Source organism: Amblyraja radiata, chromosome 16 (assembly GCF_010909765.2).
Source record: "Amblyraja radiata isolate CabotCenter1 chromosome 16, sAmbRad1.1.pri, whole genome shotgun sequence".
NCBI classification, from domain to species: Eukaryota; Metazoa; Chordata; class Chondrichthyes; order Rajiformes; family Rajidae; genus Amblyraja; species Amblyraja radiata.
Window position 1 is genome coordinate 10,828,321 of NC_045971.1, and position 27,141 is coordinate 10,855,461.

At 45.4% G+C, this 27,141-nt stretch overlaps 1 protein-coding gene across 4 annotated transcripts in view; it reads right to left on the reverse strand.

Annotated features, from left to right (window-relative positions):
• Positions 1-27,141, reverse strand: part of znf385c (zinc finger protein 385C) — a 399,843-nt gene that overhangs the window by 178,234 nt on the left and 194,468 nt on the right. Inside the window, exon 1 of one of the 4 annotated variants that reach the window (XM_033035080.1) lies at positions 1,851-2,793. The exons of the other annotated variants lie outside the window; for them this stretch is intronic. Within the exon in view, the coding sequence (XP_032890971.1) occupies positions 1,851-1,860 (10 nt within the window). The 5' untranslated portion in view covers positions 1,861-2,793. Of the gene's footprint in view, positions 1-1,850; positions 2,794-27,141 lie in introns of those variants that run through there. 4 annotated transcript variants of the gene reach the window in all.

Consider the following 27,141-nt stretch of genomic DNA (forward strand, 5'->3'; position numbering starts at 1 on the left):
GCCAGCAAAGCCCGATCAAGGATAATCCGAGGGTTGCCAATGAGGTAGATCAGGGGTGGGGAACCTTTTCATGTTGGAATGCCACATTAAGTTAGCTGTAATCTAATAAGGCCGCATCCAAGATACTTCAATTAGATATACTTCAAAATGTACATTATTTTGTTAAAATAGCCCTCATGACTTACTAATGTTTTAATTGTGGCCATCAGTCGGGGAGGATTATTTAGTTGAATCTTTTTTTACTCTTTAGTATTTTAAAATACGTTCATTTTAAGATTAAAATAAAAATAATAAAAGACAAACAAAAACATACTAATAAAAATAAAAGGATTTGTTCTACAAAATTTAGATTCATTCAAAAGGCCGCACATATTAATAGCCTAGAAGGACGCAGGTTCCCCACCCCTGAGGTAGATATTAGTTCAGGGCAGGTGCCAGAGGTTATGGGAAGAAGGCAGGAGAATGGGGTTAGAAGGGAGAGATAGATCAGCCATGATTGAATGGCGGAGTAGACTTGATGGGCTGAATGGCCTAATCCTGCTCCTATTGCTTATGGCCTCTGGTTGTGGTAGGATGATTCAGTTGCCTGATAGCAGCTGGGAAGAAACTGTCCCTGAATCCGGAGGTGTGCGTTCTGGAGTACTGCACCTACCACAGCATTAGGAGGAAGAGTGGAGGCGGGCGTCTTGTTCCTTGATTGAGGCTAATCCTCGTGTCGTCCCGCTGATTTGGAAAGTAAAGTCAGATGGAATATTTTCAAGCAATGCTGAATACTTCTTAAAACGCATTTCTGTCACAGTCAGGTAATTCTACCTTGCTGAATAAAAGGCACTAGTTAGTTGCCTTGGAGCAACATGACTCGAGATTACCATCAGGGACCTAACATCCTGCTTGGATGTTAATCAAAGGTTACTTAATGGTGAAAACGAGACACTCGCGAACAGATTGATTTCATATATTTTGTTCATAAAAATCAACCATCACATAGTTTTAATTGCATGTTTTATACATGACTTGGTGTTTCTTGAAAATAAGTATTTATGCGCCAACGTGCATTTACAGATAAACTGACCCAGTGATCCATGTCGTGCCCTTTAAGAGTTATTTAAGGGGCTGTTTCTGCTTTTGTTTTGGGGCATAACTTGCATAATTCAAATTTAAAGAACTATGTTAAATTCACCGATTAAACGAGTTTGATTTTGCGGCGCAGAGGAGAAGAGGAGAAGAGTCAACGAGCACACAGATGCTGGCTTTAACCCCCAGCACACTTCAATCAGGACACGATTTCCATTCATAGAGATTCCTCGGGGCTGCACTTTCAGATCAGACTTTCAAATCTTGGAGCAGAGTCCTTAATAAAACTGGCTAGTCTTTTACGGAGCACCGCTGGATTAGCGGTGGTTGAATATCTGCCTTATAGGTGTTTTGTCAAACATTGTACGCCTTGTAAACCAGGTCGACACAAGCGCCTGCTCCGTTATCAGGCTGGTCTGTCGCAGTAAAATCTTCACCGCAAATGCTCGCCTCTTGCAGCCAGCCTCCTGTTAATTGTGTTTGTGTGCGATGTGGAGCAATTTCTGATAAGAGGTGCCGTAAAATAAAAGGCGTTCCGGAGATATTGTGTAAAAAAACCCCCACCGTATCGTCGCGAGTAAACTGAGATTAAATCCTGTCTCAGCCTTTTGCCCGGCACTTGGAGAAAGGAATTCTCGACTTTTCTGCCGTGCTGCTATATCTGTACAATCGAGGGGGCTGAGCAATGCTTTGCTCTGTCAGTTGAAATAGAAATTCCACCATCCCGTCCCGTCTTTAAAGTTCCCCTTTCCTTCTTAAAATAAAAAAGTACTCACCAAGTAACATTGTCCCACAAGATGAAGTTGTTGGAGGGGCAGCTGTGAGTTCAAATGTTGGGAAGTCAGCCAAAACAAAGACCTCCTTGAGCGGAATATATCTCCCAGGCAACTTGAGTCCGAATGCTACAGTTACACCTTAAAACTCGGCGCTCCGGCGCTGCGATCGATGCCTTCGGGGCAGCTGGGTGTCTGTCTTCTGTTGTTACTGGTTTCATTTAACCCGATCACAGGGGGGTGGGGTGGGTGGAAAGATGGGAATCAATAGCCTTCTGGCCTCCCCCCCCCCCCACCCACCCCCACCAAAGGTCCCGCACACAAAAGAGGGGGGGAAATCAGCATGAGAATCAGAGGGGAGGGAAGGCGAGTGAGCGAAGTTCAAATCTGTGTAACACTCTGTCCCCGCCGCTGGCTCTGGGGAAACCGCAGAGCAGCCCAAAGGCACACAATCCAATCCTCCAGCACCAAGGTAGTTCGACTGCATCAATCACATCCCGCGAATCTCTCTCTCTCCCCCTCTCTCACTGTCTGCATTAACATTCAAGGCAGCACCGCCAAAACACCAGGAACTTAAATGGAGTTATTCACCGTTGCAGCCGCGGTCCACGCACGGCAGAGCGGCAGAGGATGCCTGGCTGACAGGACAGGCTGCGAGACACACGCGAGCTGCTCAATTTATTTTCCTTTTGCACAAGAATCGGAACATTCCTCCGAAATGAAAGGGCTTCTCTGTGCGACGCTCGGCGTACATACTTGCTGGCTTACCAGTCCTGGATGTGGGACTGCCTTGCTGATTTTAGTACCGAGGTGTAAACTGACATTCACTGCCTCTCATTGTGCGCTCTGTAATAGATTTTGCATTTTAACTTGTGAGCCCGTGTCTGAAGTTTCCTTCACGTTGCAATTATTATTTGTTCGATTCACTGCCCTGTTAACTCTCTAATTTTCAAGAGAGTCGAGTGTAGGAAGGAACTGCAGATGCTAAAATAGACACAGAATGCAGGAGTAACTCAGCGGGACAGGCAGCTTCTCTGGGGAGAAGGGATGGGTGACGTTTCGGGTCGAGACCCTTCTTCAAGCGCGTTTTATTGTCATATGTCCCAGATAGAACAATGGAATTCTTACTTGCAGCAGCACAACATGTAAACACAGCACTCTGTAAACAATATAGTAAACCAGAGGAAAAACAAGTTCAGTGTATATTTATTTTTTCATTTAGTCTCTGCTGTGCAGGTGTTACTTTAATAACACAAACAGCAGAGGCGCCACAAACATGGGTCTGCATCCTCTCGAACCTCCCATTTGAGGCGGGCACGGGGCATAACACAATTTCTCTGTGCCTCTAGCGACCGGGATAGCTACACCGCGATCCCAAGATTAATGAGGTGGCGGTGTGGAGCGCTCCATGACTCACACAAGTCAGTTTGATGTGTTTAAGAACGAACTGGAAAAATAGAAGGTAGACAAAAATGCTGGCGAAACTCAGCGGGTGAGGCAGCATCTTTGGAGGGAAGGGTCTCGACCCGAAACATCGCCTATTTCCTTCGCTCCATAGATGCTGCCTCACCCGCTGAGTTTCTCCAGCATTTTTGTCTACCTTCAAGTCAGTTTGATGGTCGGCCAGCAAACAAAGCCAATTTACCGTGAAGGCAGTAGTACATTTCCAGAGCTTGGGAGAGGGAAACTGCTGCAACCTCTCCCATTATAACTAAAGGAGACTTCTACAGGAAGGTACAATGAGCGAGTGGAGGATAGCTAGTTACATGTGCGTGCGAAATCAGTCTGTCACTTACAGCAATAGATAGAGACAACATGCTGGAGTAACTCAGCGGGCCAGCTGAACCATCAGATTCAACTCCTGAACACAACACAACACTAACCTCAACTCTGAATATCTTTGTGTGGGAAGGAACTGCAGATGCCGGTTTAAACCGAAGATAGACACAACAAAGCTGGAGTAACTCAGCGGGACAGGCAGCATCTCTGGAGAAAAGGAAAGGTGACGTTTCGGGTCGAGACCCTTTACTTCTTCAGACCGAGAGTCAGGGGAGAGGGAAACTAGAGGTGAGAAAAGGCACAGAACTCAGTGACAATACTCCGCTGCATAACCGTGACTGCCAGGGTTGTTGGCACTTTGCGCATTGTTGCAGTGGCCATCATCACTAGAGGGCACAGCGAGAAGGTCAGAGGGAGAAAGTTTAGAGGAGATGTGCGGGAGAAGATTTACATTTTACACGGGGAGCGGGGGGTGCCTGGAAACCGCTGCCAGATATGCACCCGGGGAAAACGGACTTGGCCACAGGGAGAACGTGCAAGCTCCACACAGACAGCACTCGAGGTCAGGATCGAACCTTGGTCCCCGGCCCTGTGAGGCAGTAGCTCTACCAGCTGTGTCAGTGTGCCGCCCTGTGATATGACCTTGCAGGCAGCCAGGTGCTCCATAGTTGATTCAAGTTACAGTAGTCAACAGAGAGAGAGGGAGTGAGTGACCTACAGGTGCTGAAGGATGCTACTGAACAAGCCAGTTGCTCCCAGACCTGGGAGAATGAGTGCAGGGGTACACATCAAGGGATAGACACAAAATGCTGGAGTAACTCAGCGGGACAGGCAGCATCTCTGGAGAGAAGGAGTGGGCGACGTTTTGGGTCAGGACCCTTTTTCAGACTTCAGTCAGACGTCATTCATTCATTCTTACATTTACTCCAGTATTTTGTGCCTATCTTCAGTTTTAGCAATTCCTTCCTACTCATCGAGGCAGACGGATGTGAGTGGAAGAGGGATGAAGGGCCGTTGGTTTGGAAGCCCTGTCTGCTCACAATGATCATACACACAGTGAAAGCTAGCCAACATAGAGACATGGAAAATAGATGCAGGATTAGGCCATTCGGCCCTTCGAGAGTCCATAAAAACAACGGTACGTAGACCATCATCCTCGACCTCTCGTGGGATAGCCACGGCGACACATAGATAAAAGATAATACACAAAATAAATTATAATTCAATAACCACCATATACTAGTGCAAAAAGAAACTATACCAGTGCAACCAAAGAAAATCTATAAAAGTTCATAGTTGAGGCGAGTGCTAAACAGTGTTTTATTGGGAGAAAGCTATTTGGTGGTTTATTGGGAGAAAGCTAGTTTTTAACCTGGTGGTCAGAGTTTTCAGATTCCAAAACTATGTTACCAATGGTGGGAATGAAATGAGCACATTATTACACACATGAAATGGACAGGAAAGTGAACCTTTCCCAGCTGGTGTTTACTTTGAGAAGAATTTCCAGTTTCCTCCCACATCCCAGAGACAAGCAGCATTTACAAACACTGTTTAACAGCAATCAATTATAAAAATAGAAAATGCTGGGAAAATTCAACTCGTGTTCCAATGAAAAGTTCTGGACCAGAAACGTTGATACTGTTTCTCTTTCCACAGATGAGCCGCTGAGTTTTCCCAGCAATTTTTGTTGTTGTTTCAGATTTCCAGCACGTGTGGATTTGCTGTAATGCACATTTTCTTAGAGCAGTTCAGTGCAGCACACGAACGGGCTCTTTGGCCCACCGTGTCCATGCCGAGCATGATCCAAGACATACTGATCTCCTCTATCTGCACGTGATCCACATCCCTCCGTATCCATGTGCATTTGACGTCGTACGCAGCGTCTTGACGTCGTACGCAGCGTCTTGACTGCGTACGCCTAGCGCGTGGCGTTGCGCGATGAAGTCAGGCCGTCCCCTCCCCTTGCAACCGCGCGTTGCGGGAACAGACCCAGCGGGTCTGCACTTGGTCTAGTCTCCTTTAAAGCTTGCCCCTCTCACCTTACAGCTATGCCCTTTCGACTTTGATATTTCCACCCTGGGGCAAAGTTCTGATCATCTTCCCTATCCAAGCTTTTTTCATAATTTTATGTATTTCTATCCTCTGGTGCACCAGAGAAAACAATCCAAGTTTGTCCTGATAGATAATATCTTCTAATCCAGGCAACGGTCTGGCAAACCTCTTCCGCACTCTCTCCAAAGCCTCTACATCCCCACCGTGATCAGGCAACCGGAACTTGAATCAAGAGGGGACGTATTTCAGGACGTGTTGATGTCAAGTTGTAGCGGCCATACAAAATTAAAATGGGTTAGTGTGCACACAATTCTACATCAGAAGCACAAAAAATACTTTGTATGTTAAGTGATAAAATTCTTCCATGACCTCAAAATACTGCAGCAACCAGTGAATAATGCCAAAAGCTGGAATTCAGCTCTTGATATTCACTTCATTCTTACTGAGACTTAAGCAAAACTGCATCGTGGCAAATGCATCGAAGTTATCATATGATCGACACAAAGCAAGGTGTCGTGAAATTCATCAACACTAAATAAGGTAAGAACCTTTGATATAATGTTTGCAATGCGATTTACAATTCATTTCAAATTCCAAGTCTTGCATAACCTCCAAGCTAAAGCTTGTTCATTCTGGTGTGAAATTAGAAAACTTTTTCTTCGCGGCAGAGTAATGGAATTTTGGGGACTCTCCCAATAACCTTTGGACATTTTGTTAATTTGAAATGTTCCAGAGTGAGAAAATATTTTGATAGGTTTGAGTATCAGGAGATGAGGAGCAAAGGCAAATACAAGCTCTGATCTGATAAACTGTGGAATTGCTCAAGGAGTTAGATGGAATACTCTTGACCATATGTCTAGTACACAATAATACTGTATAAACCCTCTCTCCGGTACAGAGTTTGTACGTTCTCACTGTGACTGAGTGGATTTTCTCTGGGTGCTGTGGTTTTCTCCCATGTTAACCCTGGCTAAATTGGACCAGCTAGGAGTTCAAAATGGGGTTAAGTTTAAGGGTTGCTGGGAGATTTGGTCAAATTGGAATTACTCTCAGAGCTGGGACAGGCTGTAAAGAGGAGCCAGAGTGTCTGGAGCTTAGATACAATTTGCAAGCAAAGAATGGAAAGCTCTGCAAACCCTGTCAATCTGGTGCAAAATGCATGGAATAGATTGGATGGCTGCAAACCAAACATACACCTTGTAAATGGTTGTAAATAATGTTGCAGAGTCTGACTTTGCCAAGTGTTGATTGGATGAGGTGTTGAGCCTTGTCTGGGTTTTCTGTAAATCAGGGTAAATGTTTCCAAGTTGACTTCATCTCAAAGTCCGTTGTGAATACAATGTATTGAACTGTTGTATCATTGGGTTAGGGAAATGCTGTTATGTATGGGGTTAATCGATATCTGCAATTGGGTTATTGAGAGGCCACCCCCATGTGGTTCGGCCCCTCAAGGTCCCGGGACATATAAAAGTTCGTGATCACGAGGCTCAGCGTCGATCTTCAGGAAGAGCGCTCAGGACCGTGTACCTTTCTGGAGTGCCTCTGCCTGCGCGAGGCCTAGAGGGCTTGAACAGGCAGATGCAAGGATTGAACCCGCAGTGGGATAGGTACAGTGTGTGGTCTGTGACGGGCTTTTGGTAAAATAAAATGTTGTTGTTTCAAGTGCGTTTACTGAAACTAGACTGGGGGGAAGCTTAGAAACGAGCAATTATCACCCACATTCCAAAGACATAGAGGTTTGTAAGTAAATTGGCTTCTGTAAATTGTAAAGGGCCCCTGGGGTGTGTAGGATAGTGCTAGTGTATGGGGTTATCGTTGGTTGGCGTAGACCCGGTGGTCCGAAGGGCCTGTTTCCATGCTGTATATCCAAAGTCTATAATGCAGGCTTGGAGGAAATTCTGGTACCATTCTGCTTAAGGAAGAAACTTGGAGATAACGAGGCCTTTATTGCCCCTCTCGACCAGTGGTCTACGTCTGCATGGTCATCCTGTTGTTCATGAGCAAACAATCAGAAATAACTATAACTGGGATGGCTGCGATAAAAGGCTCAGAGACTCAGAAACACTTGACAAAGATCAATTTCCTTTAACAATTAAAGACACAATTGGGCGACCACAACTCTTCCCAACATTAAACCTTCAGATGTAAAAGCATCTCAACCATAATAAATGGTGCCCACTGAAATGTCCAGCAGTATTTCTTGGCACCGACCTACTCTTTGATTCAGCAAATTCTGATAAGTCATCACATTTTCAAGTTTAAAATATTAATGACTTCTCTAAGCAGTGAAATGCAATTGTGAACTGCACTACTTGTCCAACCATATTTAATTAAAATATTTTGTCCTGTTTTATAATTCTTCTTGCAAAATGAAGAACAATGATTAAATAATTCAAACTTTAGTACAAATGCACTGTCATTTACTCCGTCGATTTTATATACACTGATAAGCTTGGAGTTATTTATCTTTAGACATGTTAAAAAAAAAAAGGAAAAGATTAGTGAAGACAAATGTAGGTCCCTTACAATCAGAGACAGGTGAATTTATAATGGGAAACAAAGAAATGGCAGAAGAGTTAAACTAAGGAACACACAAACAAGTGTCTAAGGAAGACACAAACAATCTACCAGATATACTAGGGGACCGAGGATCTAGTGGGAGGGAGGAACTGAAGGAAATGGTGTTAGGTAAACTGGTGGGACTAAAGGCAGATAAATCTCCAGGGCCTGATGGTCTGCATCCCAGAGTACTCAGGGAGGTGGCCCGAGAAATCGTGGATGCATTGGTGATCATTTTCCAATGTATTCTCGACTCTGGATCAGTTCCTGTGGACTGGAGGGTAGCCAATGTAACCCCACTTTTTAAGAAAGGAGGGAGAGACTAAACAGGGAATCATACACCAGTTAGCCTTAAATCGGCAGTGGGGAAGATGCTTGGGTCGATTAATAAAGATGTTATAGCAGTGCATTTGGAAAGCGGTGACAGGATCGGTCAAAACCAGCATGGATTTATGAAGGGGAAATCATGCTTGACTTATCTTCTGGAATTTTTTGAGGATATAACAAGTAGAATGGATAAGGGAGAGCCAGTGGATGTGGTGTATCTGGACTTTCAAAAAGCCTTTGACAAGGTCCCACACAAGAGATTAGTTTGGAAAATTAGAGCACATGGTATTGAGGCTAGGGTATTGACATGGATAGAGAGCTGGTTGGCAGACAGGAAGCAAAGACTAGGAATTAACGGGTCTTTTTCAGAATGGCAGGCGGTGATTCGTGGGGTGCCACAAGGCTTGGTGCTGGGACCCCAGTTATTTACAATATATATTAACGATTTAGACGAGGGAATTAAATGCAACATCTCTAAGTTTGCGGATGACACAAAGCTGGGTGGCAGTGTGAGCTGTGATGAGGATGCTATGAAGCTGCAGGGTGACTTGGATAGGTTGGGTGAGTGGGCAGATGCATGGCAGATGCAGTATAATGCGGATAAATATGAGTTTATCCGCTTTGGTGGCAAGAACAGGAAGGCAGATTATTATCTGAACGGTGTCAGATTAGGAAAAGGGGAGGTGCAACGAGATCTGGGTGTGCTTGTACACCAGTCACTGAAAATAAGCATGCAGGTAAAGCAGGCAGTGAAGAAAGCTAATGGCATGTTGGCCTTCATTGCGAGAGGATTTGAGTTTAGGAGCAAGGAGGTCCTCTGCCATAGTACAGGGCCCTGGTGAGACCGCACCTGGAGTATTGTGCGCAATTTTGTTCTCCTAATTTGAGGAAGGACATTATTGCTATTGAGGGAGTGCAGTGTAGGTTCACCAGATTAATTCCCAGGATGGCAGAACAGACATATGATGAAAGAATGGTCAATGGGCTTGTATTCACTGGAAATTAGAAGGATGAGAGGGGATCTTAGAGAAACATATAACATTCTTAAAGGATTGGACAGGCTAGATGCAGGAAAAATGTTCCCGATGTTGGGGGAGTCCAGAACCAGGGGTCGCAGTTTAAGAATAAGGGGTAGGCCATTTAGGACTGGTATGAGGAAAAATGTTTTCACTCAAAGAGTTGTGAATCTATGAAATTCTCTGCCACAAAGGCAGTGGAGGCCAATTCACTGGATGTTTTCAAGAGAGAGTTGGATTTAGCTCTTAGGGCTAAAGGAATCATGGGAAATGGAGGAAAAAGCAGAAATGGGGTACTGATTTTGGATGATCAGCCATGATCGTATTGAATGGTGGTGCTGGCTCGAAGGGCCTAATGGCCTATTCTTACACCTATTTTTCGATGTTTCTTTCTTATGGAATGAGGTTAAAGAGGCATAGAGATATACTATACAGAAACAGGCCCTTTGGCCCAACAGGAATACACCATTCATCAAATATTTAACTTTACGCAAATCTCATCATAATCATAGAATCATACAGCATGGAAACAGGTCCTTCAGCCCAACTTGCCCACACTGACCAACATGCCCCATCTACACTAGTCCCACCTGCCTGCGTTTGGCCCAAATCCCACTAAACCTATCCTATCCTTGTACCTGTTGATTTTTTTCTGAAAGTCCCTGCCTCAACTATCTCTTCCAGCAGCTTGTTCCATAAACCTACCACCGTTTGTGTAAAGAATTTGACCCTCAGGTTCCTATTAAATCTCCCCTCCTTACCTTAAACCGATGTCCTCTGGTTCTCAATTCCCCTACTCTGGGTTTGTACGTTCCCCTTGTGACCGTGTGCGTTTCCTCCGGATGCTCTGGGTTCCTCCCACATCCCAAAGACACGTGAGGTTGCAGGTTAATTGGCTAATAGGTTAATGTAAATTGCTCCCCAAGTGTGAAAGGAATGGATGCAAAAGTGGGATAACGTCGAACTAATGTGAATAGGTAATCGCTGGTCTGCATTGGCTCGGTGGGCCAAAGGGCTGGTTCTGTGCTGAACCCCTTCAGTAAACACCTCTCAAGCAGCAGGTATGAGAGTTGAATACTCTATGCCTTCTCCCGCTGGCCTACCCATGACAAGCAGTTAGCCACAGGCCTGTAGATGAAGGTACACCATGCCTTAGTGGAAAGTCACAAATGACTTCACGTTAAACGGTGGCAGCCATACTAGTCCAAGTGCTTCCCTGTCTTCCTCAGGATCACACTGGATGTTGTTGTGTAAGCTGTCAACACATTGCGTCTGCGTTCTCAATAATTGCATATCTACATCTGCAAAAGTTGTGGGGGCTGACTTGAGAATTAATTTATAATATTCCGAACTTTTTCATCTGTCTCAGAGACACCTTGGAAAAGAAACATAATGAGGGAATCGGATGTAAATCCGGGGATAACTTGCCTATGTCTGTGTGACGGCGGTTGTAGCATTTATCTGGGTGCTACAGAGTAAAACCCACACCTGGAAGTGAGCGGAATGACAGCATCTTGACATTCAGCAGCTTCCAGGACTCCTGGATACCCAACTGTGACACAAAATCATTACTGGGCTGCTTAGCTGTAGGAGTGGAAATTCAACAGAGGCACAATTTAGATCAATAATGTGGTCAGTTTTATAAACTCTGCAAATAACCAAAGAGACCCCGGAGCAGCAAATGGCTACAAAATGCAGCTGTTTACTGTCAGTTATTGAGGCACTTCAGGCGCTAACAGTGTGGAAAGGTGCCGCAGCTAATGGAGCTGCTGCTTCGGTGACTTGGGTTCTGACCTGTCCTCTGAGCCTCTGATGTTTCCTCCCACATCCCAATGTGCAGGATGTTAGGTTAATTGGCCAGTGTAAATTACCCCTAGTGCAGCCTAGTGTAAACGCTGGAGGCGTTGATAGGAATGTAGGGAGGATAGGTTACTGCGGGGGAATAGTATCGGTCCATGCGCTGGCACACACAAGACAGGTCTCCTTTCATATCGTAAGGAAATACAGAATGTGGACTACAGGCATTGTTGCAATCCAGAGAGCCCCTGAACACACACACACACAGTGTAAGTCAGACTGGAAGAAGGGTCCCGACCCGAAACGTCAACCAGTCTTTTTCTCCGGAGATGCTGCCTGATCCGCTGAGTTACTCCAAGAAGCCTATGTTGGAAGGATATTTGAGTGCATGGTACCAATGCCCATTAGATGGATGCCCATCACAGTGGGCAGATTGCAAAGCCTAGCAGTGAGATGATGTTCACCACGGCCACAATAAAACTCAGTTCTCCGGCTCTCTCCAATGTTAATGACATTACTGATTGCAAGAGCCTTCCATGATGCCATTGACTACACAACTGCATAGCACTTAGGGATGCGTAAGGTTTACAGAAATGCAATGCTTTTGTTTTAATTCAACCACATTAAAGGGTGTGAAGAAGCACTCAACACAAAGCAAGATGCTCCATCAGCACCATTTTACAGATTATCAATCCCCCTGTATGTCAGTTGTTGCTTCATTTCTAAAGATAGACACAACGTGCTGGTGTAACTCAACGGGTCAGGCAGCATGTCTGGAGAAAAAGAATGGGTGACTGTTCGGGTAGGAACCCTTCTTCAGACTCTGGGTAACGTATTGGGTCAAAATCCTTCTTCAGACAATTCAGGCAACCTCACCCATCCTTTTTCTCCACAGATGCTGCCAGACCCGCTGAGTTACTCCAGCACTTCGTGTCCACCTTTGGTGTAAACCAGCATCTGCAGTTCCTTCCTGCATGCTGATTAATATGGCGTTGCAAGTTGTGGAGGACCACTGTGAGGGGTCTGTGAGGGGCTGAGGGAGATGGTCTTACTGAATGGGTTGTGCCATAACTGGCTTCACCCAGACATGGGGACATTTGCACGCATGCGCTTGAAATGCAGTGTTGCGCGTGGAATGTGCATGTGTCATGCACGGCAGGATCGCTGCCGGGGGAGGGAGATGGCCACATACACACCGGGTGTCCAGGAAACAATTCTACCGGGCAGAGTAATGGATGGTCCTTTTTGAAAATTGCTGCTTGCCCCATCCACACACTTCAGGTTCAGGTTTACAGAGGTACAGTGAAAAGCTTTGTTTTGCAGACTCTCCAATCAGATCAGAGAATACCATACATAAATACATTCGTCAAACTCAAGTAGTTTGGGGGCGGCCACGGTGGCGCAGCGGTAGAGTTGCTGCCTTACAGCGCTGACACTGCTGGAGACCCGGGTTCGATCCCGACTACGGGTGCTGTCTGTACGGAGTTTGTACGTTTTCTCCCTGATCGCATGGGTTTTTTTCCGAGATCTTCGGTTTCCTCCCACACTCCAAAGACGTACATGTTTGCAGGCTAATTGGCTTGGTGTATGTATAAATTGTCCCAAGTATGTGTTGGATAGTGTTAATGTGTGGGGATCGCTGGTCAGCGCGGACCCGGTGGGCCGAAGGGCCTATTTCTGCGCTGTATCTCTAAAGTGAACCAAACCAAAAGTACAATAGGTGGAGCAAAGGGGAAGGTACTGTGCAGATTATTGTTCTCAGTGTTGTGGCGCATTAGTTCCATAGGCAAAGTCCACTGATTGCAGTGGGGTGGAGGTGAATCGGACAGTGCGCTAGCTTATGGAAGAACCTGATGACAGAGAGGAAGAAGCTGTTCCCGAGTCTGGTGGAGCGCGTTCAAGCTTCCTCATCATCTGCCTGACAGGAGTGGGGAGAAGACAGGGTGACTGGGGTGGGAGAAATCTTTGATTATGTTTGCTGCTTTTCCGAGTACCCTGATGTGCAGGTAGAGTCAATGGTGGGGGGTCTGGTCTGTGCGATGGACTGGGCTACATCCACAACTCACTGCAGTTTCCTGCAGTCTTGGGCAGAACTGTGGTAGATAAATCAAGCTGTAGATATTCTGCTATCTCCCGACACCAACCTCAGGTGCGTTGTTGAATAAAGTCGCTGAGGAATTTATGCCCAGTCAGTGAATCAGTCAGAGGGATTAATTTCGCAGGGAGATTACATGTACTGAAAACCACAAACAGAGGGATAAGTGCTACTGGGTAAGGCAGGGGTGTGTGTTCATTCTAACAGTTATCAGTGGGTCACAGTAAGAACAGAAACTGCAACCAATTTCATGGTGGGATTTGAACTCGAGCCTTTGGATTAGTGGTACAGAACGCCACATAGTGTAGGAGCAACCATGAGACCACTGTACCAAATATACCACTGTGCCCACTTAGTCATGAATATTTAATGCCTTATGGATCCAAGCATGGTGATGATTAGAAACCATTCAGCCAGAATTGGGCTAGAAAAATAATAACAAGTTGCACGTATATAGTGACTTTAAATGAGCAAAAACGATACTTTTGTGCTTCATATCGAGACACAAAAGGAAGTTCGGTCAAGTTAAAAAATACTTGGTCAAAGAGAAAGGTTTTACGTAGCATCGCAGAGGAGAAACGAGAGGTGAAGAGGCACTTTAGAGATACAGTGAAGAAGCAGGCCCTTCGGCCCACCGAGTCCACGGCGACTACCCCGTACACTAGCACTATCCTACACAATAAGGACAAAGACTCATGCGGTCACAGGGAGAACATACAAACTCTGTAGAGACAGCAGCCATGGTCAGGATCGAACCTGGTTCTCTGGCGCTGTGGGGCAGCAACTCTACCGCTACTGTGCCACCCTTATTTTTTAATAAAGTTCGGGCTGAGGTACAGTACTTGATGGCATGGCCATCAATGGTGGTGATCAAGAAATATGTAATGAGGAACTAATGGTATGGATATAAACCATGGATATGCCCTCGGAGAAACCTCGACTGGTCTTGAGAAAATTCTGGTCTGCAGATCGAAGGGTCACAAGCAGATTTTCTTGTGACTTCAATGCCATGGCACAATTCCCTACAAGCCTTGATTAGCAAGAAGGGAGCAGGAACAGCTAACTCTGATGGAATCTACCTCCTAATAAAATGCTTGGAGCATGCGTCTGTCATAACCAAGCCCTTGTTTTATCAGAGAGACCTGAAGAGGTGTCATTGCAACGATCCAGGAACTGGCACCAGGTATATCATTGCCTGACAAAGAGACTGGAAGGATGTCTACTTCAGCTGAACCAAGGTAACTGCTGATGATTGTTGGACTGACCCCAACCTGAACTGTTCCATTAAATGTATTAGCCTGGGTCAAAAACAAAATGCAATGTAACCTCTGCTCCAAGAAAACCAGTGTTGGAGAACTTAGTGTGTAGGAAGGAACTGCAGATGCTGGTTTATCGAAGATGCTGGAGAAAAAATCAGTGGGTCAGGCAGCATCTCTGGAGAAAAGGAATAGGTGACGTTTTGGGTCGAGACCCTTCATGAAGATCCGAAGCGTCACCTATCCATGTTCTCCAATGGTGCTGCCTGACCCACTGAGTTACTCCAGCATTTTGTATCTATCTTTAAAGAACTTAGCTCTCCAGCATTAGGGCAGTTCACAGGTCACCTGAGCACCCAGGCCAACAGGACTGTCCACTGTGCCTCTCTGTCCGGAAGTTGACTATAATTGGCATCAATAGAGAGGGCTTGGGATCTGGACCAGAAGATATCAGGTTGGATTGCTGAGAACAACCAGGAGGTCCAGCACTAATTCTCCACACACTGGAGGTGATCTCACCGAAACATCCAAAATCTTTACAAACCTCGACAGGGTAGATATGGAGTTAACATTTCCATGACTGTAATGTTTTAAACCAGAGGTCTCCGTCTCAAAATAAGAGGTGAGACATTTCAGATAAAAATAAAAATAAATGTCTTCATTAAAATCATTAAAATGCTCTAAGACACAAAATTCTAGAGTAACTCAACGGGTCATGCACCATCTTAGTGGAAAAGGAATGGGCGATGATTCGGGTCGAGACCCTTCTTCGGAAGAAATTCTCTTTCCAAGAGAGCATACATTCAAGAAATCTATAGATCTGAACATTTAATCAAAGCAGGGGATTTGAGTTTGGGCTGGAGCCTGTAGTTTAGTACAGAGACAATGGCCCTTCAATGTTATTTTGGTATTGTCTAAAGCAGTCATCATTAGGGTAGCAACGATGACCACAGGAGGTACTGCAAAGAACCATTAGACAGTTCAGAAGACCCATGCATCATATAGTGACATCACTTACACTCAGTAATAGGATACATAAATCACTGTGGTTTCAATTTTTGTTGACCAAATTGGAGAGAGAAATAATTACACCTTTAGAAAATGAGTGCTTTAAGTTATTGATTTACACTTTCTAATCTGAAATTCAGAGCCTTAAACTAAACTGTGATCACCGGCGAGAAATACAAATTAATATGCCACTGTGGGGTGAGACAGACTAATGTCACTGTATAATTTGTTCACATTCGCAGCTTGAGGTTACATAATGTTTTTATAACATGCAACCTTTCCGACCGCAGAGTATGGAGTGGAGTGTGTGATATAAATCAGGTCATGCCATGGAGAAGTGTGGAGATTTCCAACAAATGTCTCACCTGCTTCTATATTACTGGGGGATGAATATTTCAGCTGATAACAACTGTGGAACACTCTCAAAGATCAATTTTTTAAGGGATGAAAAACCTCGATAGCAGCAATAAATATCAACCAGGCATTTTTGTTCATTTTGCCTGTGGAACGACACTTGCTCAGAGTGTTCTCTGGCCACAGACCCATCACATTTGACCGTGAGGTTTACAGGTTATTGGTCAGGGAATGTTGTAAATGGCTGGAAAGGGAAAAGTGAAGATGCGGATGGAAGGTCCAAACGACAAAATTGTCATTACGTGAAAGAAAGATTATGCCATTAAAATAATTATAGCAACTCCCAAACTAATCCATGACTGACACGTTCAAGTTATAGGAGCAGAATTAGGCCATTCGGCCCATCAAGCCACTCCACCATTCAATCGTGGCTAATCTCTGCCTCCTAATTCCAATTTCCTTTCTTCTCCCCATAACCCTTGACACCGTTCTAATCAAGAATTTGTCTATCTCTGCCTTAAAAATATCCACTGACTTGGCCTCTACAGGCCTCTGTAGCAATGAGTTCCACAGATTAACTACCCTCTGACTAAAGAAGATCCTCCTCACCTCCTTTCTAAAATAGCGCCCTTTAATTCTGAGGCTATGACCTCTGGTTCCTGGTCTCTCCCACTAGTGTGAACATCCTTTCCACATCCACTCTATGCCTTTCATTATTCTGTAGGTTTCAATGGGGTCCCCCCTCAACCTCCTAAACTCCAGAGAGCACAGGCCCAGTGCTGTCATCATATGCTAACCCACTGATTACTGGAATCATTCTTGTAAACCTCCTCTGGACCCTCTCCAGAGATAGCAAATCCTTCCTCAGATATGAGGCCCAATATTTGCTGACAGACAGGGGATTTTGGTTCAGATACACTTTTGGACTGAGTTCATTTCTAGTTTTTCAATAATCTAACGCGACTGACTAATTAATTACTAATTAAGTTAAAACTTTTCAAACAAATTAAAAACCTGACAGTCAAGTCATGTCACATCGAGTCAAACGGAGTTTATTGCCATAGTTTGATGCACAATTACATATTGCACAAGGACGGTGCAGTGCATGTATTATGAAAATTTTGCTTGCAGCGGCATGAAAAGAACATAGACAATCATACAAAAACATACATTAATAGACAATAGGTGCAGGAGTAGGTTATTCGTCCCTTTGAGCCAGCACCGCCATTCACTGTGATCATGGCTGATCATCCACAATCAGTACCCTGTTCCTGCCTCCACCCCATATCCCTGACTCTGCTATCTTTAAGAGCTCTATCTAACTCTCTCTTGAAAGCATCCAGAGACTTGGCCTCCACTGCCTTCTGAAGCAGAGAATTCCACAGATTCACAACCATCTGTGTGAAAAAGTGTTTCCTCATCTCCGTTCTAAATGGCTTACCCCTTATTCTTAAACTGTAGCTCCCGGTTCTGGACTCCCCCAACATCGGGGACATGTTTCCTGCCTCTAACGTGTCCAAACTCTTAATAACCTTATATGTTTCAATAAGATCTCCTCTCATCCTTCTAAATTCCAGAGTATACAAGCCCAGCCACTCCATTCTATCAACATATGACAGTCCCGCCATCCCAGGAATTAACCTCGCTGCACTCCCTCAATAGCAAGAATGTCCTTCCTCAAATTTGGAGACCAAAACTGCACACAATACTCCAGGTGTGGTCTCACTAGGGCCCTGTACAACTGAAGAAGGACCTCTTTGCTCCTATACTCAACTCCTCCTTGTACATGAATTACACGTAAAATTCTGCAAGGCAGTAAAAAGAAAAGATTATGCAAAAAACCTCCTGCATAATATTTCAGTAATTGGGGATGGGCTTTGCACCAGTGAGACTGACAAGAATTTACCCAGGACCACCAAGAATGACGTTCAGGAGAGTTTTAAACGGTGATGTGGCACAAACTCTAGACTTCACAGTGGAAGCTTTGTTATTGCGCAAAGATCCCTCATTCCACATGTTCCCGTCAATTGGAGCATTATGCTTCTGCTGGAAGAGATATTTGACCTTGTGGTTTCGGGAGGGTGCGTGCTGTCTCCAGATTGGGCACCAAATTCATCAGCCAGAGGAGGATTGGAGATGGTCCCTATAATCAGGGATGGTCCGGCAACTGGGAGAAGCTCCTGACCGGGAGGGGAGGGATTTGGGGAAATACTTTGGTTCCTCTTTGCCCGTAGTTTAGTTTAGTTTTCTTTAGAGATACAGCGCAGCAACAGGCCCTTCGGCTCACTGAGTCCGTGCTGACCAGTGATCCCAGTGCACTCACACTATCCTACACACTCGGGACAATTTACAGTTTTTACCAAAGCCAAATTAATACACAAATCTGTACGTCTTTGGAGTGTGGGAGGAAACCCTAGCACCCGGAGAAAACCCACGCGGTTACAGGGAGAACGCCCAAACTCCGTACAGACAGCACCCGTAGTCAGGAGCAGTAAGACAGAGACAATTGACTACATGCTGTCAGCACCAGCCTCTTTCATTGTTGATCGGCTCCAATGCAGTAAACGTCACACACATTATACACATGGCTTGTTATAACTACAGCTCTCTGGATCACATCAGCATACTTGGAACTCTGCCTTTAACTTTTTACTGCCAGTAACCCCTCATCTCAAATGTGTTTGGACCTGGGGGATGAGGGAGGCAAGGGTGGTTAATGTAATACTATAGTTATTATGTTTTAAATCTTCTGTGATGTAAAGATAATATTATTTTCTTCAACTCGATGAAGGCAAGGTTTCTTCAATCCATTTTTCAGTCCAATCAGCAATTAGAATTGTTGCCATTGATAAAATGTTTGATCATTGATAATCCTAGCCTAATTCTGATCTCTTTTCATCAGTTCATAAGTTATAGGGACAGAATTAGGCCATTCGGCCCGTCAGTCTCCTCCGCCATTCAATCAAGGCTGATCTATCTTTCCCTCTCAACCCCATTCACCTGTCCTCTCCACATAACCCCTGACCCCTTACTAATCAAAAATCTGTCAATCTCCACCTTAAAAATGTCCATTGACTTGGCCTCCACATCCATCTGTGGCAATGAATTCCACAAATCCATCACCCTCTGCCTAAAGAAATTCCTGCTCATCTCCTTCCTCGAGCTATGTCCTTTTCTTCTGAGGCTATGGCCTCTGGTCCTGGACTCTCCCACTAGTGAAAACATCCTCTCCACGTCCACTCCATTGAGACCACTCTATCTCTTAGCTTCCCTATTCACAAAACAGTGCCGTGGAAGTTTGCTCTCCCTAACTTAGCGAAATCGTCTTCAACCTTCAGCTTTTCTAAACTCCCCATCAGAGTTTTGTTTCTGACACCAGTATTGCTTTCATATTTGGGAAGGCTTGTCTAACAACTGCTGAGCCAAGTGGAATATAAAAAATAAATTGTCATTATACGGAACACGGAGATTTCCAACAGGATTGGGAAATTAACATATCAGAGAAGTGTCACAAGAGAACATTGTGGGCGATGTTGGAATGAAACAAAATCCTTTGTACATTTACCTTTACGCAATTTCACACATGTCAAAAAAACCAACGGCTGAAAGACATCCCTAAAGTTAGGCCCATGATGAGGAACGTTAGCTTATGGAGCCACCTTTGATCGTTCAATCATTTAAATTCCACTTTTTGGAGACAGGGAATGGATGTTATAATACAGGTATATACAGTTTCAGTTTAGCTCAGGGGTTCCCAACCTTTTTCATCCCCATTACCCCTGGCAACTTTAATAGCACATAATAACAATGTTACTTCATTTATTTATGAACAACTAATGATGAACAGATACCGGCATACCAGAACCAAACACAGTCAGTTAATGAGGAAAAATATGTACAAATCCAGAATCGACTAATTTACCCCTGGTTGGGATTCCTCCGTTTTGCTTATTATCATGTGTGCAGAGGTACAGTGAAAAACTTTTGTTGGTTACTATCCAGTCAGCAAAAAGACAAGGCATGGTTACAATCGAGATGTTTACTGTGTATAAATACATGATAAGGGAATAATGTTTAGTGCAAGGTAAAGACAGCAAAGTCCGATCAAAGATAGTCCAAGGGTCACCAAAGGGATAGATAGTAGTTCAGCACTGCTCTCTGGTTGTGGTAGGATGATTCAGTTGCCTGATAACAGCTCACGCAACTGAATCATCCCACCACAACCATACACTCCTTGTTAGGTTGACAGAAAATGCCACAAACACTCAACGACTCAGGTGGCATCTGTGGAGACAGGGAGAGAGTTCATGTATCAGGTGAAAGACCCTTCAGGTTTGTGGTTTTGCTTTGGTTCTGATGTAGGGTCCCCAACCTGAGGCATTAATTCTCTTTCTCTTTCCGCAGATGCTGCCTGACCTGCCAACAATGGGCCATTGTGGGCTCCACCCTAGCTTGATCATCTGTTGCCAGCCCTGCTTTGTTCTGGCCTGTAGCAACCTCCAGTTCCCTCCCCTCTACTTTCAGCCTGAATAATGGTTCCGTCCCGAAACGCCACCCATCAACAATACACAGAAAAGTCGGCCTGGATTGCATGGTCACAACCCAGTCCTCTGTCTGATGTAAGAGTTCCTCAACAGAGTCATGGGGCAAATTTCTACTAGAAATAATCATGCCCATTTCTCTGATTTACAATTTGGGTTGGCACGGTTGCACAGCATTAGAGTTGCTGCCGTACTGTGCCAGAGACCCAAATTAGGTCTTGACTATGGGTACTGTCTATATGTGGTATGTACATTTTCCACCATGGCATTCACCCAGAGAGTTGTGAATCTGGGGAATTCTCTGCCTCAAAAGGCAGTGGAGGCCAATTCTCTGGATGCTTTCAAGAGAGAGTTAGATAGAGCTCTTAAAGATAGCAGAGTCAAGGGATATGGGGAGAAGGCAGGAATGGGGTACTGATTGTGGATGATCAGCCATGATCACAGTGAATGGCGGTGCTGGCTCGATGGGCTGAATAACCTACTCCCACACCTATTGTCTATTGTCTATTGATTGCGTTGGTTTTCTCTGGATGCTCCAGTTTTCGCTCGCACTCCAAAGACCTACAGGTTTGCAGGCTAATTGGCTTTGGTAAAAATTGTCAATTGTCCCTAGTGCGTAGTTAGTACTAGTGTAAGGGGGGGGGGGGGGGGGGGGGGGGGGTCGCTGCTCGGAGCGAACCCGGTGGGCCGGTTTCCACACTGTATCTCTAACTAAATCATCAGTCTCAAATACAGATTAGCAGACATTGGTCCAAAATGTGGTCTCCTTTTGTAAAAGATGCACAGCCATGTGAGCAGTTTGGGAACGGCAGTGAATTTGATGATGAAACATCATTAAGTCACAAATGGAAGAGGTGCTCCTCAAATGATACCAGGCTTCACTCATCTTTTCCTAGGGGTTGACATTCCTGCAATTTCTCTGCAAAATCCGTTCGGTGAGAAATGTTGTCAATGCTTGGGTTTTAGAAAGCAGTTCGTGTTGAATCTGTGAAACAAATGAGCCCTTTCACAGTCTGCTTGGTTGATATCTGGAAATGGATTGTTACTCATTCTGAAGGTCTTGATCCTTCAACTAAGCAACAAAAAAAAAAGACTTAGAATAAATGTGCCTGACCTATGCTGAATTGTTTTTTTTTAAGATTAATTATCTTTAGACTTCATTACATCTATGAGTTTTCAAAGTGCCTGTACTTCAGACTGTAAAATACAGCACTGAAATATTACTTTCCCTGCGTAGTTGATCTACTGTGCCAAAAAACCACACATTTTGGGTTTTTTTTGGGGTCATTCAGTCCTATGAATGATGCTGTCATCATCGACAAGTGACAAAGTCACTGTCTTACGGAAGGTTTCCATGGACAAGGAACAAGTATCGCGTTTCTACTGTGTAAGCCGAATACTAATTCAGTATTTCATCCCGGTGGGGTTTTATAAGCTTAGGGCTGATAAACAATTTCTGCGATGCATCTGTGAGTTAGTACAGATGGTCAGATTTACTCAGTGAGGCACAGAGACAAGTCATGCCTGTTGTAAAGGGAAGGCAGGCTAGGAATTGGCAGTCTTGTAGCTTCACCAGGGTGAAAAACCCCTTTGGGAATGTCAGACCATAAAAACATAGCAATGAGAGATAAAGTAATTGAATATGAAAGCCAAGTACGTATAAAATATGACAGGATACTCGCTTCTAAATAAAGTTAACAGGGTCATGATATCGGGGAGAAATAGGCAGCTTCAAATAGTCCAAACAAGACCAGGGTGACCTATAAAACACAAAATGCTGGAGTAACTCAGCGGGACAGGCAGCATCTCTGGAGAGAAGGAACGGGTTATATTTCAGGTCGGGACCCTTCTTCAGACTGACTGAAAAAGGGTCTCGACTCGAAACGCCACCCATTTCGTGTCTGTCGTTAAACCAGCATCTGCAGTTCCTTCCTAAACCTGCCAGGGTGACCTAAACATGGGGTGGTGAGTGTGGGAAGAGTTTGTTCAGAGGGCTTTATTTGTATTGGATGATGGTGAATAACATTCCAGTAATATAATTTATTTTCCAGGTATCAAGCATAATAAACTGTTTTATGTTAAGGTGGCTGGACTGGCTGCTTGCTTGCTCGCATTCATGGACAATCAGTGTGACAGATTGCAGATGTTGGGAATCTGGAATGGAAACAAGGAATCCTGGAAATACTCGTCAGGCATCTACGAGTCATCAGGTGGCGCCGCGCGTGGCAGCCTCGCCAGCAGTTTGTCCGTCCTTTCACCCTTTTTTTATATTTTGTCTGTCTAAAAGCATGTTTTTGGAGGTTTCTTAGTCTTTTTTATGTGGGGGTGGGAGGGGGGAAGAGGGGAAACTGTTTCCCAGTCACTATCTGGTCGAGGATGTGTCTTTTCTCCGAGTCGCATTTTCACCCCCCCCTCCCCGCTCTTGGCCTAGCATCTGGATTGGCGCGGCCTTTTCTTCTGGAGACCGGCCAGAGCTTCAGCAGCGGCGAAGCTCTGAATTCCATCGTGGAATGCCTTACTGGGGATCGCTGTGTTGGAGCTCCGGAGTGTTGGGCCTGCTGACTCGAACACCGTGGATCTGTGGTTTGCGGAGCTTCCAGCCATGGGTGGCACTGACTTTAACATCGCGGAACGACAGTGAACGATATCGTCGGGAGCTCGCAGGTCACAGGCTGGTGACCTGTTTTTATGGAGCTCCCGCGGCAACAGCTGCGTCCGCTGGACTGGAGGGCGGCAGCTTCGGCAGCTTCGACCACCACGGGCCGCGGAGCTTGAACCGGCCCGTTCGCGGAGCACAGTTGAGCCGCGGGACTGACTTACCATTGCCCGGTGGGGTAACAACATCGGAGGCCTGGATCGCGTCAGCGCAGAGGGAGAATAAGGAGAGAAGAGACAGTGACTTTAAGACTTTTGCCTCCATCACAGTGAGGAGGTGCCTGGTGAACTCACTGTGGTGGATGTTAATTCGTGTTTATTGTGTGTTTTGTTATTTATTATTATATGGATGACTGCTGGCAACGAAATTTTTGAATGACAAATAAAGGAATCTAATCTAATCTAATCTAAGGAATCCTGGGAACCTTTGCCGAGGGTCGCTAGTGTTGAATCTCTGCCTAGCTCGGCCTGTGGACTTTGGGAGCCGCGGTCTCCGGTAAGATGTGGCTGATTCGGAAACTCCGAGCCACTGAGTGTTCTTCCGTTCCGACGTTGGAGTTCCGATCATCCCGGCGAGAGGACCTGAACATCGGGCCGCCGTAGCGGCGACTGCGGAGGGCTCAATCGTGTATTGTCTTCTTTTTTATTTGTACGGCTGTAGGGTAATTCAAATCTCACTGTACCTATTGATGCATGTGACAATAAATGTAACTTGAACTTGTACCTCCCAGGGGAATTTATCTCCATCTATAGTCTACAGATCCTGCCTCAGGCACACATTCAGCTTGCCCTGGAGGAACTATACGTGCGGTGGTCAATCAACACCAGATGACATTTCCCGATGCCTTCTCCATCGTTGCCAGGGACCTCAACAAGAATAGCATGAAGAAGACCAATGTTTGCACATCTCTTGCAGCAGCAGAGGATCAAACACCCGTGATCACTGCTACTCCACTATCAGAGAAACCCAAGGTTTGTCTGTACTTTGGTAAATCTGACTACCTGGCTGACATCAGAGATTCCTTCATGAGGGGGAACCCTCAGAAAGCTTCCTGCCCTGATGGTGAACCTGGCCATGATCCCTAGACCTGCGTAGACCAACTGGTTTGAGTTTTCACGGACATAAGTTCATAAGTTATTGGAGCAGAATTGGGCCATTCGGCCCATTAAGCCTACTCCGCCATTCAATCATAGCTGATGTATCTTTCTCTCTCTGCTCCATTCTCCTGCCTTCTCCTCATAACTCCTGACATCCTCAACCTCTCACCAGTAGGGTCCGAGCTCCCTGTCTGCATTGAAAGGACAACCATAATATTGGTGCCCAAGAAGAGCAAGGTGACATGGCTCAATGTCTATTGACCGGTGGCACTCATGTCCATTGTGATGAGGTGCTTGGTTATGATGCAAATCAACTCCTGCCTCAATAATGCCCTGGGCCGGCCTCAATTTGCCCACCACCAAAAGGAGATCAACAGGGGGTGTGAACCTGGCAGCTCGACGCCATCCCCCCTGCATTGTATCTCTTGTGCAACGGGAACATACATGGCAGGCTGTGGTTTATTGACCACAGCTCGACATTCAACACCACCATTCATCCCTTCCAAACTCATTGTCCATCCCAGGGAACTGGGTCACTGCTCCTCCCCGAGTCCTCAACCACCTCATTGGCAGATCATAATCAGTATGGACCTGGCCATCAGCACAGGGGCACCTCAGGGCTGCGTGCTCAGTCCCCTGCTATATTCTCTCTTTATCCATTGACTGCGTAACTAGGCACAGCTCCAACGCCATCTTTAAATTAGCCGTCAATACAACTGTTGTTGGACGAATAACGAGTAATGATGAGTCAAGGTACAGGAGGGAGCTCGATATCCTGGTGGTCTGGTGTCAGAACAATAATCTTGCTCACTGCCTTATCAAGGGCCTGGAGATGAATGTTGAATTCAAGAAGGGAAAGCTGACGGATCATGAAGCTCTCTTCATTGGTGGGATGGCAGTGGAAAGACTCAATAGCTTCAATTTTCTCGGCTTGCTCATCTCTGATGATTTGTCCTGGGACCAGCATATTGCTGCAATCACAAGCCTAACTAACTAACTCTACTTCCTCCAAAGTTTGAGGAGATTCGGCATGCTTAGCTTAGTTTAGTTTAGTTTAGACCAACAGTGCAGAAACAGGCCCTTCAGCCCACCGAGTACACGCCGACCAACGATCCCCGTACGCTAATACTATCCTTTACACCAGGGACAATTTATAATTTTGATCAAAGCCAATTAACCTACTGCCCTGTATCTTTGACGTTTCCCCCAGTGCACCCGGGGAAAATCCACAGGGAGAACGTGCAAACTCCGCACAGGCAGCACCTGTGCTCAGGATTGAACCCGGGTATCTGGCGCTGTAAGGCAGCAACTCTCCCGCTGTGCCACCGTGCAGCCACTTGTAGCCGAATATTTATTGAACCGCCACAGCTGTCCTGTGGAGAGCAAATTGACTGGTTGCATTCGTGGCCTGGTTGGGAAATGCAAATGCTTAGGAACGAAGGAGGCTGCAGAAAGTGGTGGAGTTTGCCCAGTCCATCACAGGTACTGACCTCCCCACCATTGGAAGGGAACTTGCAGGAGGTGCTACTTCAAGGCAGCTAATATCATTAAAGGCTCACACCACGCTGGCCACACTCTCTTTGTGATGCTACCAAAAGGAAGGAGGGACATGTGCCTGTGAACCTCTGCGTTTCTTGATTAGTAAGGGTGTCAGGGGGAATGGGGGTGAAGACAGGAGAATGCATCAGGATTAGGTTTAGGAGAATGGAGTTGAAAGATAGATCAGCCGATCGGCCTAATTCTGTTCCTAGAACGTATGAACCACTAGGTTCAATAATAGCTTCTTCAACTATCGCCCCCCCCCCCCCCCCCCAATCTTTGCACATCCCCAATCCTTTCCACTCATCACTTTCATTTCATGTTTCATGTATTTTGTGTTTTTATGACTGTTGGCAGATCAATTTCCCTCCTTGGACAAATAAAGCTATTTTGTATTGCATCGTATTATAACAACCATCAAGTTGACCATTGAGTTTAAGAAGGAACTGCAGATGCTGGAAACTCGAAGGTACACAAAAATGCTGGAGAAACTCAGCGGGTGCAGCAGCATCTACGGAGCGAAGGAGATAGGCAACGTTTTCGGGCCCGAAACGTTGCCTATCTCCTTCGCTCCGTAGATGCTGCTGCACCCGCTGAGTTTCTCCAGCATTTTTGTGTACCCAAGTTGACCATTGACTTCACTGACTTCAGATAGCCCTTGCTGTCCCTCTCTCTCCATCCCCTCCCCCTTCCCAGTTCTTCCACCAGTCTTACTGTCTCCGACTACATTCTATCTCTGTCCTGCCCACTCCCCTGACACCAGTCTGAAGAAGGGTCTCGACCCGAAACGTCACCTATTCCTTCTCTCCCGAGACGCTGCCTGTCCCGCTGAGTTACTCCAGCATTTTGTGTCCACCTTCGATTTAAACCAGCATCTGCAGTTCTTTCCCACACATCCAGTTCTTGGTCAAGCCTGCACAACCCTCACCACATCCCTACCTCAACACTGAAGCACTAGAGTTGCTCTGCGTACCTTGGTTTTTTTCAATACTTTCATGGCCCAGTTCATTTAGAATAGCTGATAATTTACTCTCTAATTATTTGTTGTTTTCGTTACGTCTAATGTGCCTGAAAAGCTGCAGCAAGAAAGGCTTTTATCGTTCCAGATCATATCCAGTGCATGACAAATGAGCACTCTTCAAATTCCGTTCAGGCAAACGGTATTCATTTGCAGATGGATAAAACATTTCTGCTTCCCTAACCCCACCTCACTGGAAA